This window comes from Desmodus rotundus, chromosome 5 (genome assembly GCF_022682495.2).
Source record: "Desmodus rotundus isolate HL8 chromosome 5, HLdesRot8A.1, whole genome shotgun sequence".
NCBI lineage: Eukaryota > Metazoa > Chordata > Mammalia > Chiroptera > Phyllostomidae > Desmodus > Desmodus rotundus.
The window spans coordinates 36,252,009-36,269,643 of record NC_071391.1 but is presented as its reverse complement, the minus strand read 5'-3'; the positions used below and the strand labels follow the sequence as shown (position 1 = coordinate 36,269,643).

The window sequence follows — 17,635 nt, the reverse complement described above, 5'->3', positions numbered from 1 at the left end:
TTTATTTTCTTCATAGCCCTTAACTATTCTCTGAAATGATCTTATCATCTGCCTCCTCGAGCTAGAGTACAAGCTTTATGAAATAGATCAAGGACTGTGTCTTCCTTATTGCCATTGGTGAAAACTGGATCATTGATGGTTCAGAAGTGAAGAGCAGAGGACAGAAGGCAAAAGAGCAAAGGAAAAGGGCTGCCAACTTCAGACACTGACTCTGATTACATGGAGAATAGGGCAGAGGGGATTGTTGATCCATCAAACCTGGAAACCAGTTAATAAAGTGACTTTCCCTGAAATCAGTTCTTTGTGGGGTCATAACCTAGCTATGCATCCGAATTACCTGGAAAGTTGTTTTTTTTTTTTTTAATCATTGTTCTATTACGGTTGTCCCATTTTTTCCCCCTGTTGCTCTCTACTGCCCTCCACCCCCCACCTCTACTCCCACAGTCAATCATCCATTGGTCATTTATATATGTTCATTGACCAGACTTTTCCCTTCTTATCCCCCTTCTTTCCCTCCCTCCTCCCCTCTGGTCACTGTCAGTTTGTTCTTTATTTCCATGCCTCTGGTTCTGTTTTGTCACAAAAGGTAGGACTTCCTTTTTTCTTTCTGCTGCATAGTATTCCATTGTGTAAATGTACCACAGTTTCTTGATCCACTCATTTATTGATGGGCACTTAGGCTGTTTCCATCACTTGGCTGTTGTAAATAATGCTGCTATGAGCATTGAGGTGCATAGGTTCTTTCGAATTGGTGTTTCAGGATTTTTAGGATATTGTCCCAGTAGTGGGATTGCTGGATCAAAAGGCAGTTCCAACTTTAGTTGTTTGAGAAAATTCCATACTGTTTTTTACAGTGGTTGTACCAGTCTGCATTCCCACCAACAGTGTACTAGGGTTCCCTTTTTTCCACATCCTCTCCAACATTTGTTGTTTGTTGATTTGTTTATGATGGCCATTCACCAGTGTGAAACAGTATCACATTGTGGTTTTAATTTGCATCTCTCTGGTGGTTAGTGATGTTGAGCATCTTTTCATATGTCAATGGGCCCTCTGTATGTCTTCCTTGGAGAAGTGTCTGTTCAGCCTTTGCCCATTGTTTTAATTGGTTTGTTTGTCTTCCTGGGGTGGAGTTGTGTGAGTTCTTTATACTTTTTAGAGATCCAACCCTTGTCCGAGGTATCATTGGCAAATATGTTTTCTCATATGGTTGGTTCTCTTTTCATTTTACTGATGTTTTCTTTAGCTATGCAGAAGTTTTTAGTTTGATGTATTGCCATTTGTTTATTTGTTCCTTTATTTCACTTGCTCTAGGAGATATATAAGCGAAAATATTGCTGTGTGGTGTATCTGAAATTTTAATGCCTGTTTTCCTCTAGGGTTTTTATGGTGTCACAGCTTATATTTAAGTCTTTTATCTATCTTGAGATTATTCTCATGTAATTTGTTAGTCTAGTGTCATTTTTTTGCATGTACCTGTCCAGATCTCCCAACACCATTTATTGAAGAGGGCATTTTTACTCCATTTTACGCTACTGCTCCCTTTGTCAAATATTAATTGACCAGAGAGAACTGGGTTTATTTCTGGGCTCTCTATTCTGTTCCATTTATCTATGTGTCTGTTCTTATGCCAATACCAGACTGTTTTGATTACAGTGGCCTTGTAATATAGTTTGAGATCACGTATTGTGATCCCTCCTACTTTGTTCTTCTTTCTCAAGATTGCTGAAGCTATTCGGGGTCATTTTTGGTTCCATATAAATTTTTAAAATATTTGTTCTAAATTTGTGAAATATGTCATTGGTATTTTAATAGGGATTGCATTGAACCTAGGAAACCTAGGAAAGTTTTTAAAAAATACATAGCTTTACTGGACCCACCCCAACAAAGGGCTGAATTCCAGGAATATATATACTTTATATATTTTTTCTTTTCAAATGAGATGGTGAGGCACAAAGAGAAGGTGGGCAAAAGGTAGTCACTTTTCTATGAGCATGCTTTCCTATCACCACCTCTCCCAGCCTCCACCTCCAGACTCCAATGCCCCATGTACTCTAACACCTGGTCTCCTCATTGCCCTATCCTGTTGCTGTGGACACAGCACAGTGGCCACTGAAATGTCCTCAGGGGCAGCACAATAGCAGTGTCCCTTGCCTTGGCAGTGGAGGGGTGAGGAGAGAAGAACCTAAGCTTCCTTTAGGTAACCACCCTCAGCCTGGTGCAGCCTGAGCTAGGATTGACTCAGTTGTACTTCTCTGCTGCCAGTATCTGCCTTTCATGTAACTTTCACTCATTGTTGAGGTTCTGTCCTTGAGAGTCAAGTATATAAGGTTTCCCCTTGGCCATGTATCAGCCCTTGAGGTGTTTGTGGAGAAATAGCTACTATGCCTTCTGACTCAAATGCCCCATTTCTGTAACTATTCTTTATAGGATACTGTTTCTTGTTTCCTTGCACTTTGTACTCCAGGTGTGCCCTGATCAGGATGGAGCAAAGCCGAATGATTATCTCGCTTGTCCCGGACACTGTGTTTGTATTAAGCTTGCCAGGTCTTGTGTTTGCTATTTTGGCAGCTGTACTCTGGGATCACACCAAGCTTGTAGCCAGCCAAAATTCCTGTGATTTGCTGGGAGGCCTGCTGCCCTCCTCATGCATAAAACTTGACATAATTCCCCACTATATTTATTCCAGTATGTTTGGGTCCATCCCTGTAGCTGTCAACCATTCATGAATCTGGACTCTGTCACTGAGTGACTAATCTACATTATCTAATTTTGGATTATCCACAATTTTCATAAAGAAGTAGTTATTAGAGAAGTTGATTAGAATGTGGACAGGAGCCCTCTGATATCCATTAAGAGTCTTTCCCTAAAGGTGACATCTAGTTAAGTAGTTTTGAAGTCCACTGACCTGCTGTCATCTCAATGACATTTAAATACCAACTGCCACCCTCCCGGTCAGCCACCTCAGCTCAGCCACGAAAACTGTTTCTTTAGCCTGCTAATGCATTTTATACTCTAGGCAGAATTATTTTCTTTCTTTATTTCAAAATTAGTCACAACTTTTTCCACTGCATGTGAGAGAGATAAAGTCAAACTAAAGCAAAACAGAGAATTTATTGAGTCCCATATTTAGAAAGTCCAGGGGTGGATTTGGCTTCATGTATATATGGATCTAGGGACTCAATTTTTTTTTCTCTCTCTCCCTCCCCCCTCTCTGTCCCTCTCTCCCTCCTCTTCCCTTTCAATCCTTCCCTTCTACCTACTCTGTCTTGTTCCTTTCATCCTTTATCTCTGTCTGGATTTCTGTGTGTTACTCTTGCTCTACTTGTTAGAGATAAACTTTCTCCAAGTGGCAGGAAAGATAGCTGCCAATGACCTTCACTGAAAAACCTTTTAGTTAACTTTTTGTCTAAAAAAAAAATCCTTTTCCCTTTAACTCCAAACTGAAAAAATCCCAGGGGAGGGTTTCGATTGATCCAGCTTGGGTCACATACCCAGGGGAATGGGGTAGAGAGAGATAGTCTGGTCTGGGTCACTCATTTTTGTGACTTTATATCTTAAGGAGAGGAGAGGGAATGTGATTGTTATCCCTGAAGATCACATGGTCACAGTAGGGGAAGAAGTGAGGTCCTAGATGCATATGTCCTTCAGAGCTTCCTGCCCTCATCCATATTCTCAGCTACAAGTATATATAAATGTTTGCTTAATTAATAAAATATATTAAAAAATAAGCCAGTCTCCTGTATAAGATAGGGATCATCATTATCATCTCATAAATTTGTCATAAGGATTAAAGATGATAATGAATATGAAATGCATTACAACAGCTCAGCATAAGTTCATTCTTTCTCCCATGTGCTACCTTATCATGGGATAGCTTGGAGCCAGATAAACAATTGTGGATAGAAAGAGGAATAGATGGCAAGGATGTGAGCATCCTGACTTATTTTTAATATATTTTATTAATGAATTTATTTATTTATTGATAATATATTTTATTAATCTAGCAAACAATTATACACATTTAATATTAAAATATTACTTCACTAATTGTCATAATAACAACATGGCATAAGTACTGCTACTCCCATTTTATAGGTGATTGAAAACTGAGACAATGACAGTTTATGCAACTTGCCTAAGGTTACACATAGTAAACGGGAATTTGAATGCAGGTGTGCTAGCTGCATCCATTGCAGAAAGACAGCCTTTGCAATTTTAAGCATGCATGATCTTTAATTTGGAATGGGAGATGTTTCATCTCTGCCTGGGAACTTCGGGAGCATTTACTAAAGAAGTTCATCCAGGCAAACAGCGTTATTCAACCCCACTATACATACACACTTGCTCACTCTTGGACTTTTAGCTCTGTCTTCCCACCTGACAACCCATCATCAGGATCTTTTTCTGCCTGATCCTGGTGGGGCAGGCTGAATTATTGTGCCAATTTCTGAGTGAAGCATGTCAGTTGCAGCTCCCCAGAGCTCCAGAAGTTGTTCAGATTAAGGAGTGGACCACAGTGGCTTACGTAATGCTCCAGCAGTCTATACAATGTCATGTCACAAGTTAGGGCAGAAGCTGAGTTCCTTGTAGTTGATGTGTGAGCATATAGCAGGTGGGTGGCAGGGGCTGGCTGTGTGATGGAGCTGGGATCTGGTTCAGGTCCTCCTTGCTGAGATTGGGGCTGAGGTCCAAAAACCCAGAGGCAGAGTGGGGCAGGTGATGGCACTGGACAAGATTCAGTAAGGCTAATGGGTATAGCCAATGAACTGGGAAAACAGTTCATCAGAGTTTATGTTGGATGGTTGACACACAAACATTTGAAGGACCCAGAAAGCTATTTGGGAATTGGGTGGAACTGAAGTTTTCTCATGGCAAGTGTACCCAACGGTGGGAGAACTCAACCTTGATTGCAGATTTGAGGCTAGGCTCTAGTGTGAACTATCAGTCCACATGTAAACAAGGCAAGAAAGACCCTTGGCACTGAGCTGATTTTTAGGGCAGGGCTGTAGTCCAATAATAGTGTAACTTTCAGCCTGATATTCCTAGAACATAAATCTGAATATAACATTCTCTACCTCAAATTCATCAGTGCCTTCTCATTGCCTCCAAGGTGGTGTTCACACTTCTTAACAAAGCTTTGAAGAACCTTTAACTATTTACCTTCTGTGTTCCTTCCTCCCCCACCCAGCCTCTTATCACAGCCTCTATCCCAGTTTGCAACTTAAGAAATAGTTCTGGCTCCCAAGGCCTAGACTGGCCTACCATGCCTTTCTCTCTACCTGGGATACTGTTGCTCATCTTGTCCCATGGACAGACTCCTACTCCTCACTCACCTTGCTGTTCAAATGCCATCTCTTCCTCGAAACCTCCTCTAACTCCCCCAGGAGACTCACACGTTCCCTCCTCTGGGATCCCAGACCATTTTTGTTCATACCTCCATAACACCCATCACATGTTGTAAAAACTATCTGCAGATATGTCTTCTTCTCTGATCTCTTAGACTATGTGCTTCTGGAGGACAGAAGCCATGCCTTTTCTCTCTGTGTCTCCAGGGACATAGCCCTGGGCTGGCATGGACAAGTGCTCGGTAAACAAAAGGATAAGAGAGGTCGAGAGGTACATACGGTAACCCATAAAACCCCTGAGAACTTTGGAGGAGGAACCAGAGCAGGAATAGCAAACTATGCACTAAAGAACTCTTTGTCATTCATTCATGCAACAAGCACTTATTGAGAATTTTCTTTGTGTTAAGAGCTATGCTAAAAGCTAAAGATACAGTGTAGTTCAAGAGACTTGGTCTCTGCCCTCATAAAATTTACAAGTTATTAAGGGGGACTGGCATTTAATAATTCACAAATAAATATTTTATTAAAATTGGGAAAAAGAAAGGGGTATTCACAGGGTATGTTGTATAGATGTGGAGGGGTGAGAGGACCTCACACAGCTCTGTATCTTGGGTGTGATGAGCTGCAAGAAGACTCGGTTCAATATAAGGACTTACTCAAGTCCCTCCATAATCTGGCCCTGCAAAAGTTGTCCCCCCTGGGGTGGGCAGGATGGAGTGGAGTGGGGGGGGGAGGAAATGGGAAAACTGTAATAGCATAATCAATAAATATATTAAAAAAAAAAGTTGTCCCCCCAAACGATGTCCATTGCAACCCTCTTAGTGGTCCTTTATTAGCACCTACTAGAATGTTTCTTTGGAGATTCAGTCATTGTGCCTGAGGACCATCTCTTTGAAACTCATTGTTGGTTGATCAGCCTACTGGGCATCATTATATTCATTATCATAATCATCATTTTTCATCATCACCTTCATTATCTCCCAAATCACCATCACCACCACCACCACTACCATCATCGTCCCTTACAATTCTTGAATGCTTTATATGTGCCAGATACTATGTTAAATGCTTATTTAATCCTTTCTACATTCTTATGAAAAAGGCAATATCATTAACCTCTTTTTAAAAATGAAGAAATAGGAGGTTAAGTAACTTGCCAGGGGTCATGTAATTAATAAGTGTTAGCTCTAAGATTCTAATCCCAAATCTTTGCTCCTAACCAGTTTCCTGTATATGCTCACAGAATGGCTTCGAATGGAGCCTTCTTTATTTCTTTCTTTTTAAAAATCCTTTGTAAGCATTTTTCTTGAATTTCTTAGGTCTCTTAATGGCCTCTCTTGCAAGGCACTTGGAAGAAGTCATTAGAGAGAAAATTCTATTATTTATTGCCAAGTAGTCATCTTTAGTCATTACTGGGACTTAGAACACGCTGCACATTTGTTCTTTTCAGGAGAGAGTCATCTAATGGGGTCCTTTGGAGAGATAGGGTTTCCTCTCTTCCTTCAAATTAGGTGTACTGTGTGATACCATCATTGCCAGTGGTAATTATGGACTGAAACTCCACACCGAGTTCAGCATCCAGAGCCTCCATCTTGGGGGCTATATTCAATACCGTAGAGTCAAACCATAGTTTTCTAGAACCCACAGGAATGCAGCATTCTGGAAAGCTGAGTTTATGGTTAGTCCTTTAAGGGCACTACACAGATGTACAAAAAGATGAACATTTATCATTCAGAAACATTTAATCAAAATGTTACTTACATACAGAAATGTTCACTAATCATGCAGCTTAGTGAATTATAACATGTTGAATACACTCACACAGTTGGCATCCAGGTCAAGAAATAGAATTTGAGCCCTGACCAGTGTGACTTGGTTGGTTGGGTATGATCCCACAAAGCAAAGGGTCACAGGTTCGATTCCCAGTCAGGGCACAAACGGAAGGCAGCCAGGACATAATTTTTCTCTCCCTCTCTTTCTCCATCCTTTCCCCTCTCTCTTAAACAACAAGAACAAGAACAAGAACAACAACAAATATGACTACCATTCCAGAAGCATCCCTGTGTCCCCTTCAAATCAGTACTCACTCCCCTTTCCCACATATATAACCACTGTCCAGATCTCTAGTATCATAGGTTACTTTACCTGTTGTTTGAACGTTATGTAACTATGTATATAAATGTAATCATACCTTTTGTATTCTTTTGTGTCTATCTTCTTCTACTCAACATTATGTTTGTGAGACTTAACCATGTTGTATGTAGCAGCAATTTGTTCATTTTCATTACTATAAAGCATTCAGTTCTGTGAATATGTCACAATATACATATATATCTATTCTACTGCTGATGCACATTTGAGTGTTTGCAGCAGGTGCTGTTACATATAACATTACTCTGAACATTCTTATACATGTGGTGTGGTTACACGTATGTATGCATTTCTGTTGACTTATGAGTGGCAGTGCTGGGTTGTGGGTATCTATATGTTCAGCTTCAGTAAATACTGCTGAAGAGTTTTCCAGGGAAAATCATTCATTTTCCACTTATCGACACTGCGAGAATTCCAGTTAACAACATTTGATGTTGTTGATCCTTTTAAATTTAGTCAATCTGGTGGACACACAGTAGTATTTTATTGTGGATTTAATCTTTATTTCCCTGTGGACTAATGAGTGCCTTTTCATATGTTTGTTGGCTTTGGGTACCTTCTTTAGTGAAATGGTAGCTCATGTGTTTTGCCTGTTTTTCTCTATTAGGTTGTTCATCTTTTTTTTTTTATTGATCTGAAAGATTTCTTTATATATTCTGGATAAAAGTTAATTGTTGGTTATACGGATTGAAAATATCTTCTTCCACACTGTAACTTACTTTTTCCTAATGGCGTTGTTTGATGAGAAAAAATATTAATAGCATCCCTTCTATATAGCTTCTCCTTAATTATCAGTTCTTTGTAATGTCCAGTTTAAAAATTTCTTAGGTTGTTCACATTTCATCCTATGCTATCTTCTACAAACTTTACTGTTTTACTTTTCACATTTAGCTCTATAACCTGTGTGAAACTGATTTTTGTGTGATGTGACACAAAGGCCAAGATTCACCATTTTCTGTATGGTTGTCTAGTTTTCCTGGCACCATCTATTGAAAACACTGTCTTTCTCCCACTGCTCTGAAGTACATTCTTTATCATAAATCCAGTTTCCACTCTTTGTGAAACCTCTCTGCACCCCACACTGTTCAGTGGGCCTATGTTTCTTCCTTGCTCTCGTAACCCATTGCATCTCTGCAGGTGTGCGGTCCTGATACGTGGCAGCACAAACCCTCCAACTTTGTCCTTCTTTCTCGATTACCTTAGATATCCTCAGCCCTTTGCACTTTCATACAAATTTTAGAATTGGTTTATCAATATCATAAAAACATGCTGGGATTTTAATGTAGATTGCACTAAATCTATAAATCAATTTGAGAAGATCTGACATCTTCATAATACTGAGCCTACTAATCCATGCAGTACATTCAATTGTACATCAACTCTGTGCTAATCACTATGCTGAGCTCAGAAGTGGTTCTTGCCTTGGAAGGCCTTACAAATGGGTAAACAAACACTTATACACAAAATATAATTAATGTGATAGTCTCATCACTGATAATAGCAAGAGCTAATATTTATTACATGTCTGTTATTTGCCAAAATGATTTTTAAGGACTCTACATGTATTAATTCACAAAAGTGAAGCATAAGTGAATTAATATGATACTATGAGGTAAGTGCTATTATTATGCCCATTGTATAGGTATTTATTTTTACAGCTGATTATTTTAAAGCTGATTTTTGAAGGAGTTTGTTAGGAATGGAGGAAGTGGAACATTGCAGACATATGAGTAGCCTGTGGAGAAAAATGCTGCAGGGTGAAGTGATAAGCCTTCCAGGAAACTGCCAGTGAGTGAGTCCCAGGACCGGAATGTGGTGTGGCAGGGAATGGGAATGTGGTTGGTGAGGCTGGAGAGGCAGAGGCTGAGGGCCTTGTACTCTATGGAGTTTGAGCTTCATGCTGAATCCAGTGGCTGTGCAGCAGGGATTGACTGTCTGTCTGAGGCTGGGCTCCCCAGAGCAGACTGTATTCACTTCCTGGGACTGCCACACATAGTACTACAAACCAGAGGCTTACAACAACAGACGTGTGTTCTCTCACAGTTCTGGAGGCTAAAGTCTGAAACCAGCGTGTCAGCAGATTGGTTCCTTCTGGAGGCCCGGAGGGGGCATTTCTTCCATGGCTGTCCTTGTTCTGGTGACAGTCTTTGCTGTTCCTTGGCTTGTAGGTGCATCACTCCAATCTCTGCTTCTGTCGTCACCTGGCATTCTTCCCTGTGTCTCTGTGTAGCTTCTTCTAAGGACACCAGTCATATTGGATTTAGAGTCCACTCTAATTCAGTAGGATCTCGTGCTAACTAATTACACCTGCAAAGATACTGTTTCCATATAAGGTCACATTTCCAGGCACAGCGGGTAGGATTGCAATGTATATTTTTGGACGACACAACTTAACCCATAACATAAGCCCTCACACGAGGATTTGGGTGCAAGTGACTTATTAGGAAGTGATCCCAGGGGCAACCAGTAAGGGGGTAGAGAAACAAGACAGACAAGGGCAAAGGCCCTGACAGGCTGTGACCTCATGGGAGGTCCCTAAGAAGAGTTTCAGTCTGATCCTGACAAACCATTTTGAAGTGGCAGGTGCCCCTCAGAGTTGTCCTCCCCTGATGTAAGCAGCTGGGACTTTCATGTTAGGCAGAGCAGCCTCCAGTGACGTGAGGGCCACAGGTGCTGACTGCTAGAAACAAAGACACATCAGTATTAGGGTCACTTTAAAATAGTAAAAATGAATTTGAGGGGATCTGAGCAGAGCACCTCTATTGTCTGCTTCCCTTCCTCCAGAATTGTGGCCTTGAAAGCCACCCCACTCCACCCTAGATAGCCTCAGACTGCTTTGGGCCTGTCTGTCTGTCCCTCAGAGATATCAGTTCTTTCTTCTGACATCATAACCATAATTTTCTGCTTGCCACTGCTGAACACTGTGATTTTCCTACTATACATTATAGCGCTTTCCCCCTCATGCTTCCTTCCTTCCTTTCTGTCTGACCTTTTATAGACACCAATAGCCAATAAGAATGCTCCTTTACTTTTATGGAATGAACTGACCAATCATAGCATGAAATTTGCAATCTTTGTGTCTCAAAGTTCTCCTCTGAGAAGTATTGGTGGCTCATGGACCACTGCTACATTATCCAAGATGGTGGTTTTAGTTTTTGGAGTTTTAGGGTGCTTCATTTTCAGGACTGAAACTAGTCTGAGGAATTTGGAAGACTAAATTTATTCAACTTATCAGAATTGCATAAATATTATGTTAAATTAATTAATTAAAAAAAATTTTAATCACTTTTAAATTTTTCAATTACAGTTGACATACAATATTATATTAGCTTCAGGTGTACCCCCCAGTGATTAGACATCATATAACTTACTAAGTGGTCATTCTGATAAATCCTTTTTCACCCACCCCCCAAACCCCATCTTTTCTGAAAACTGTCACATCGTTCTCTGTATCTACATGTCTGTTTCTGTTCTACTTGTTCATTTATTTTGTTGTTTAGACTCAATTGTTAATAAATATGTATTTACTGCCATTTTAGTGTTCATATTTTTGACTTTTTTTTCTTCTTATTCTTCTTAAAGAAGAACCTTTAACATTTCATGTAATACTGGTTCCTTTAGCTTTTTCTTGTCTGGGAAGTTCTTTATATGTCCTTTGATTCTAAATGATGGCTTTGCTGGATAGAGTAATTTTTATTGCAGATCCTTGCTCTTTTATCACTTGGAATACTTTTTGCCAATCCCTTCTGGCCTGCAAAGTTTCTGTTGAGAAATCAGCTGACAGTCTCCTGAGAGCTCCCTTGTAGGTAACTAACTGCTTTTCTCTTGCTGCTTTTAAGATTCTCTCCTCGTCTCTAACTGTTTGCATTTTAATTATAATGTGTCTTGGTGTAGGCCCCTTTGGGTTCATCTTGTTTGAGACTCTGTGCATTCTGGACTTGCGTGTCTATTTCCTTCGCAGATGCTGCTTGTCTGAAGGATGTTAGGAAAGTCTGAAGCATGAGCCAAGTCAGGCCATTTGTAGCAATAAGCCACTGGAAACAGCTTGGGTGGGCCCACAAGTTGGGGGGGTGGGGTCTTAGGGAATCACCAGGGCTGGGCAAATAATGTTAGCCAGGTAGATGGAGACTCAGATATGGGGCCCACCTACTAGCTTTGTGTGAAGGTGGTGGGTCTCAGGAAAGAAAAAATGGCTTCTGCCAGCATTTTTGTCTGCTGTCTCCCTGATGCTGGGCCATTCAGTTCCTACCCAATTGTCTCTGGTTTCTTTCAAACTGCTGTTCCAGCACTGGAACTCAGAGGCAATGAGTCAAAGTAATTCCATGCATGGGCCCTTTAAGAGGAATTGCCTGGGATTCCAGAAGCCCTCCATTTCCCTCCACCTCAATCCCCACTGGTTTTTACAACCAGAAGTTATGGGAACTTCTCTTCCTGGCATTGGAACGTTAGGCTACGGGGGCCTGGTGTGGGACTGGGATACCTTGCTCCTCAGGGGGGACCTCCACAGCTGAGTCAGCTTCCATATTGCTTTTTCTTTAAATCCTGAGTTGTAAGACTTCCATTCAGCTAGATTTCAGGCAGTTCTGAACGAAGGCTGTTCTGCAGTTTAGTTGTTTTTTGATGTGGTTGTGGGAGGATTCGTGTACCACACTTACCTACATGACCATCTGGACTGGAAGCCCCCTATAAACATTGCCACACCATGGCTCCAGTGGGCACAAACCCAGGGCCATCTGTGTATGATGCAGACATGCCAACTGCTACACCGTGGAACGACACCATTTCAAAAGTTTTTATATATAAGCAACACTTGTGGGATATGCATACTCTGATGAATATACTCAGTATGAGCAACCATGGGGGGAATATTAAATTTGGGAATGGGTTTGGCCCTAAGCCTGCCTCTGGATAGTCTGACTACCTTGTGGGTATCCGTTGACCTTTCTGCATCTTTGTTTCCTGTCTGTGAAGTTGGAAGGCTGGAATGGGGCATACCTGGGATAGCTTGAGGTTCTAGTAGTCTATAATTCCATGTAAGGACCAGAATTTTAGCACTTTGATCATGCAGTGAAGTAGTTTAAATCTCTATTTGTGTCCATTTCAAGGCACTTGAATGGAGTGTCTATTAGATGCCAGGCTCTGTGCTAGGTGCTAAGGATACAAAGATAATTAAATCCAGTCCCTCTCCAGCATTAATTGACAGTCCAGTGGAGAAGACAGGTAAAAAGAGAATTTAATTCAGTGCAGATTTTCATCCCAGGAGATTGGGGATACACAAGAAGGAGTGACCATCATTGCCAAGAAGGCACTTGAACTAGATTTCAATGAAAACATAGGTCTCTGGGTAAATGTGAGGAGAAAGAGCATAATGTAAATTCACAACCCCAGTTGCTATAACAAAAACCTACCATATAAGTTTATTTCCAGTACTATGTGGGTGCCTCTAGTCAGTGAGTGATTCTGTGTGGAAGGAAGCCCAGGTTCCTTCCATCTTGTGGCTCCTTCTCCTGGGACACCAGACTCCTTTGCTGGATCCCCTGCATTTGGCAGGCAGAGGCAAGAGAGAAGAGAGGAGGACCATGTGGAAAGTTTGCATGGGTCAGGTGGGCAGTAGCATGCATCATGTCTGCCCATGCTCTCCACCTAACTGCAATGTGGTTCAGCTAAGCGAGTGCTCACAAGAGAAAAAGAATGTGTTTTTGGAGAACACACAGCAATCTCTGCCAATTTGTGCTCTGAGCTGCTAGATTTCCCTTGGGCAGATCTAGTGGGAAGTGTATCATTAGATAACTGTCAAGATTAGAGTGGCTCAGCAGGGACTATCTTTATCAAACCATGGTTTACTGGGAGAGAACTCACCACAGCCTTGGTTAGTTCAAGAATTCCTGAGATAGCAGTTCAGGCATTTAGCAGGTTCTGAAATGTAAGAGGGAGCTGGGTGGAGAGAGTGAGACTTCACCACTTAACTGGAAGAGTCTTTCCCACCACCCACTGCCCCTCTGACCCACAGGTCTGGGATGCTGATGGAGAATTCATGTCGATCCACTTGGCAAATAGAAGGCAGTTGACTACTGTGTTTATAATCTGCTTTCTTCTCTCTCCACAGTGACACTTTCAGCTGCTCCTCCTTCCTACTTCAGAGGATTCACATTAATTGCCCTCAAAGAAAACAGAGAGGGTGATAAGGAAGAAGACCATGCTGGGACCTTTCAGGTAAGATCCTTTCTGGGCCTATCCAGTGGCCCTTATTGCCCTGGTAGGTAGAAACCAAGTGAAAGGTGGACAAACTGAGAAGACTGAGGAAAATGAGAAGTGCAAGTGTCTGAGGTGGCTTCTTGTACAGTTCCCTTGACTTGACCATCGACCAGATGGGCCAGGTCTACTTGAAAGACCCAGAATGGAGCACGCAGCAAATGCCTCAAGCATACCTTCAGGGGTTGGCCACCAGGCAGGGCTCGCAGTGCCTTTAGGCAGCACAGTCCAGCACGTCGAGAGAGCACTTGGAACCTGGGCGAGGCCCAGCTGTTTTTCCTGTAGAGTCATTTCATGATTGACTGGCAATTCTCACGTATAAACTGAACAAGAGCTTAGACTGGCCAGACTGGAGGGAGTTCAAAGCACAGGAGAAGGACTATTAAGGGAATGAAGGGATTGATCTATAGGGGAAGATTAAAAGAATTAAATATGCTTTGCTTGGCTAAATGAACAGGACCAAGTTTAAGAGGTGGTAATGGTCTTTAAATGTCAGTCCTCACAGAGCAATCTCCTCCGGGGGGAGGCTTCATCTGACTTTGTACGAAAGAGCACAGCACAAGGAAAGTGGGTCAGGAAAAGAAAGGGAATCTCAAAGGCAAGGGCTCTGACAGTGAGTCATATTTCACCATCGAATATTCTTCCAAGGGAAGTGGTGGGAACATCATCCCCTTTCAGAGGTGTAAAAAGAGGCCAGCGAGTTGTCCGAACACGTCCCAGAAGGACTGGGGCGATCCTAAGAGGGAGCCTGGCCAAATTTGCTGTAACCATTACTCATCTCAAATTTCCATTGTTCTGCAGTCCATTTCTATCTGGCATTTGCAAACTCAGAAGAAAAAGAAAAGCTCTGAGGAAGATTACTTATACCCATAGCTGGCTGCTGGGGACTCTGATATAGTTTGCGGGCTTCACAGAGGACCCTGCCCTGCAGTATCTTTCCCATCCAAAGATATTTTCTAATCTCTTGTGGCCAGGTTGTAATTTTGAATCCTGTGATTTAAAAACATGTCCATTTTTCAGGATTCTGGGCTTCTGGCTTAGTAAGCCTGTTCATTCCATGCTCATTGTAATATCCTCCTAGGGACCTAGATAGCAGGAACTTTCTTGGCACGTATCTGAAGGAGTTGCCCCATAATAATGCTAACGACAGCCAGTCTTTTGTTGTTGTTGTTGGCACTTACTGTAAGCCAGGCACTAGGTTAAGTGCTTTCCCTTATCATGGTTTATCTTAATTTAATTAGCTTGCCTTATCTTAGTTTCTCAAAATAACAAAGCAGATAGGAACTTTTATTTCTATTTCATAGAATAGGAAATTGAAACGAGAGAGATTAAATCATTTGCCTAAATGGTTCGTAAACAGTAAGGCCAGGTTCCTCTATCACATGTCTGATTCTAGAAACTCTTCCTTAGAGGATTGAATAAGCTCCCGGCAGAGGTGTGTTTCGACAGTGCATCAGTAAATTTTCCATTATAGGGACAGGAAGATCCATGCATGCATTTAGCCGATAGAGCATTAAAATATATCCTCCTGGTCCTTGTGCTAATTTCCCTGGAGGTGTGGATGATTTATTAGAATCAGGCAGCTGAGAGATCTGGGTACCTGAGTTTCAGGAGGGGTAAAGTTCTAAGAAAAAAGAGGTTGGGGATGGCATGGGGGAGTGTGATCTTAATTTTTACCCAAGCACAATTTATCTGCTTTGAAATGATGCTTCAAGGTATATACCCGAAAGAGTTAGAAGCAGGGACTTGAACAGGTATTTGTGCACCCATGTTCATTGCAGCGTTATTCACTGTAGCCAAAATAGTCCAGTGATGGATGAATGTGTAGACAAAATGTGGTGTATGCATACAGTGGAATATTACTCATTCCTAAAAAGGAAGGAAATTCTGACACATGCTATAACATGGATGAACCTTGAAGACGTTATGATAAGTGAAAGAAACCAGTCACAAAAGGACAAATAGTGTGATTCACTTATATAAGTTACCTAGAATAGTCAAATTCATAGAGACAGAAAATAGAATGGCAGTTGCCAGGGTATGCAGGAGTGGGGGAACTAGGGAATCATTGATGAACAGGTAGGGAGTTTCAGTTTGAGAAGATGAAAACAATTCTGGATGGTGGTTATGGCTGCACAACATAGGGGTGTACCTAATGCCACTGAACTGTACACTTGAAAATAGCTAAAATGGTGAATTTTATGTTAGGTATATTCTACCAAAATTTTTTTTAAATGATGCCTGAATTAGGCCAGATGGAGATATGATGTAAATTAGGCTCGTGGGGACATGGCTTCTCTTTCTTTAATGCTGTTCTGTTTTAATACTATAGGTTGGTAGTCCTCTCCAACTCACTGTTGTTTCTGCTATGTTAAATCTTGGTCCTTCAAACTGACTGGTGAATACAAGGCCCTGTTCACAGTGGGCCATGAGTAAATGTTTGTTGAATGAACAAGCGACCAAATTATTCTTTCTGCCAGTGTCCATAATTCAGTCCTACTTGGAATTGTTTCAGAACTTCTATCTTTTTATGCATACCTCCTTTTTCCTTCTCTTGGAACTTCTGACATCCTTTCTTATTACATCTTGGTGCTTCTCAGAGTGTGGTCTATGGAACAGCAGCATCAGCATCATCTGAGAACTTGTTAGAAATACAAAATCTCAAGCCCCACCCAGACATACTGAACCAAAAGTTCTGAGGGTAGGGCCCCCACAACCTGTTTTAACAAGCCCTCGGGGTGGAACCAAAGCGTGCTAGAGTTTGAGAAGCAGTGCTGAAAGGAGACCCGGATCCAGCCCACCCAACAAGAACTTCTCCATCACCATATCACATATCTGTCTGCTCCTATCTACCCCCTCACTGCTTCCACCAGCCCTCGAGGGATCAAAGTGGGAAACGAATATGAAAAATGCCTAGTGTACCATAATAATGCTTGTGTGCCAGATATAGTTCTAAGTGGTTTACATTTATTAACCAAAGTAATCAAACATCTATGGGAGGCGAAGGGGGCAAACACTGTGCCAAGTGATTTTCTCCCACTTCATCTCACCCCCTTCCTGCCCTACCTTGTGCCTTGAATGCACACTCCACTTGGGTTCCCATCATCTCAGACATTAGAGGGTGCTCATGCCTCCCTCTTGCCTCTCCTGCTTCCGACGTGGTGGTCTCTATGCTTGCCCCCTCCCACTCTAGCAGAAAAGTATTCTCTCTGCACCAAAGCTGTCATCTCTGGAGTCATTCATTTACCCTTCAGCATTGATTGTCTCCTACGTGCCAGGCCCTGAGGTCGGCACTGGGGTCATGAGGGTGAGAAAAACAGACATAGCCTCGCCCTCATGCAGCACACAGTGTCCGCCTGTCATGGACCTTAGATTACCTCTGCGCCCAACAGGCGTGGTAGACAGTCAGCGAGTCATCAGTTGGGACATGAGTAGATGATCAGAAATGACAAATGCCATTGTAATTTTAAAAATATATACATAGTGATTAATACGTATTTAAATATACTTCTCTGTTAACACCCTCACTCTAAATCTGACAGCTTTGAGGACTTAACATCAACACCAAAATTCTAATCCTCTTTAAATCTGGTTAAAGTTTACATTCTTAGTTCTAAAAGGGACTCTGAGAGTGGGTGATTTTGCTTCTGAATGAGTGATCCCTCACATGGAGAATCCAGACTCACCAGGTACAGAGACAACAAAAGTGAACCTTAATGCCCCTTTGGACTCAGTGGGGAGGGACTGGGGCTGCTTCCTACAGGGAAGTAAAGGTTACAACTCTCACCACTCTGGCAGAGGGCCCAAGAGGAGGTGGGGCTGCCTTCTCTGCTTCCAGGGGAGGGTCAGCGTGTCAATGTTGGCACCGACTAGGGGATTTGTCTCTG

General features: G+C 41.8%; 1 protein-coding gene across 1 annotated transcript in view; it reads left to right on the top strand.

Annotated features, from left to right (window-relative positions):
* The window catches only part of SPON1 (spondin 1), a 259,314-nt gene that overhangs the window by 10,057 nt on the left and 231,622 nt on the right, over window positions 1-17,635 (top strand). The window contains exon 2 of the mRNA XM_024558840.4: window positions 13,603-13,709. Coding sequence (XP_024414608.1) covers window positions 13,603-13,709 — 107 coding nt within the window. The remainder of the gene's footprint in view (window positions 1-13,602; window positions 13,710-17,635) is intronic.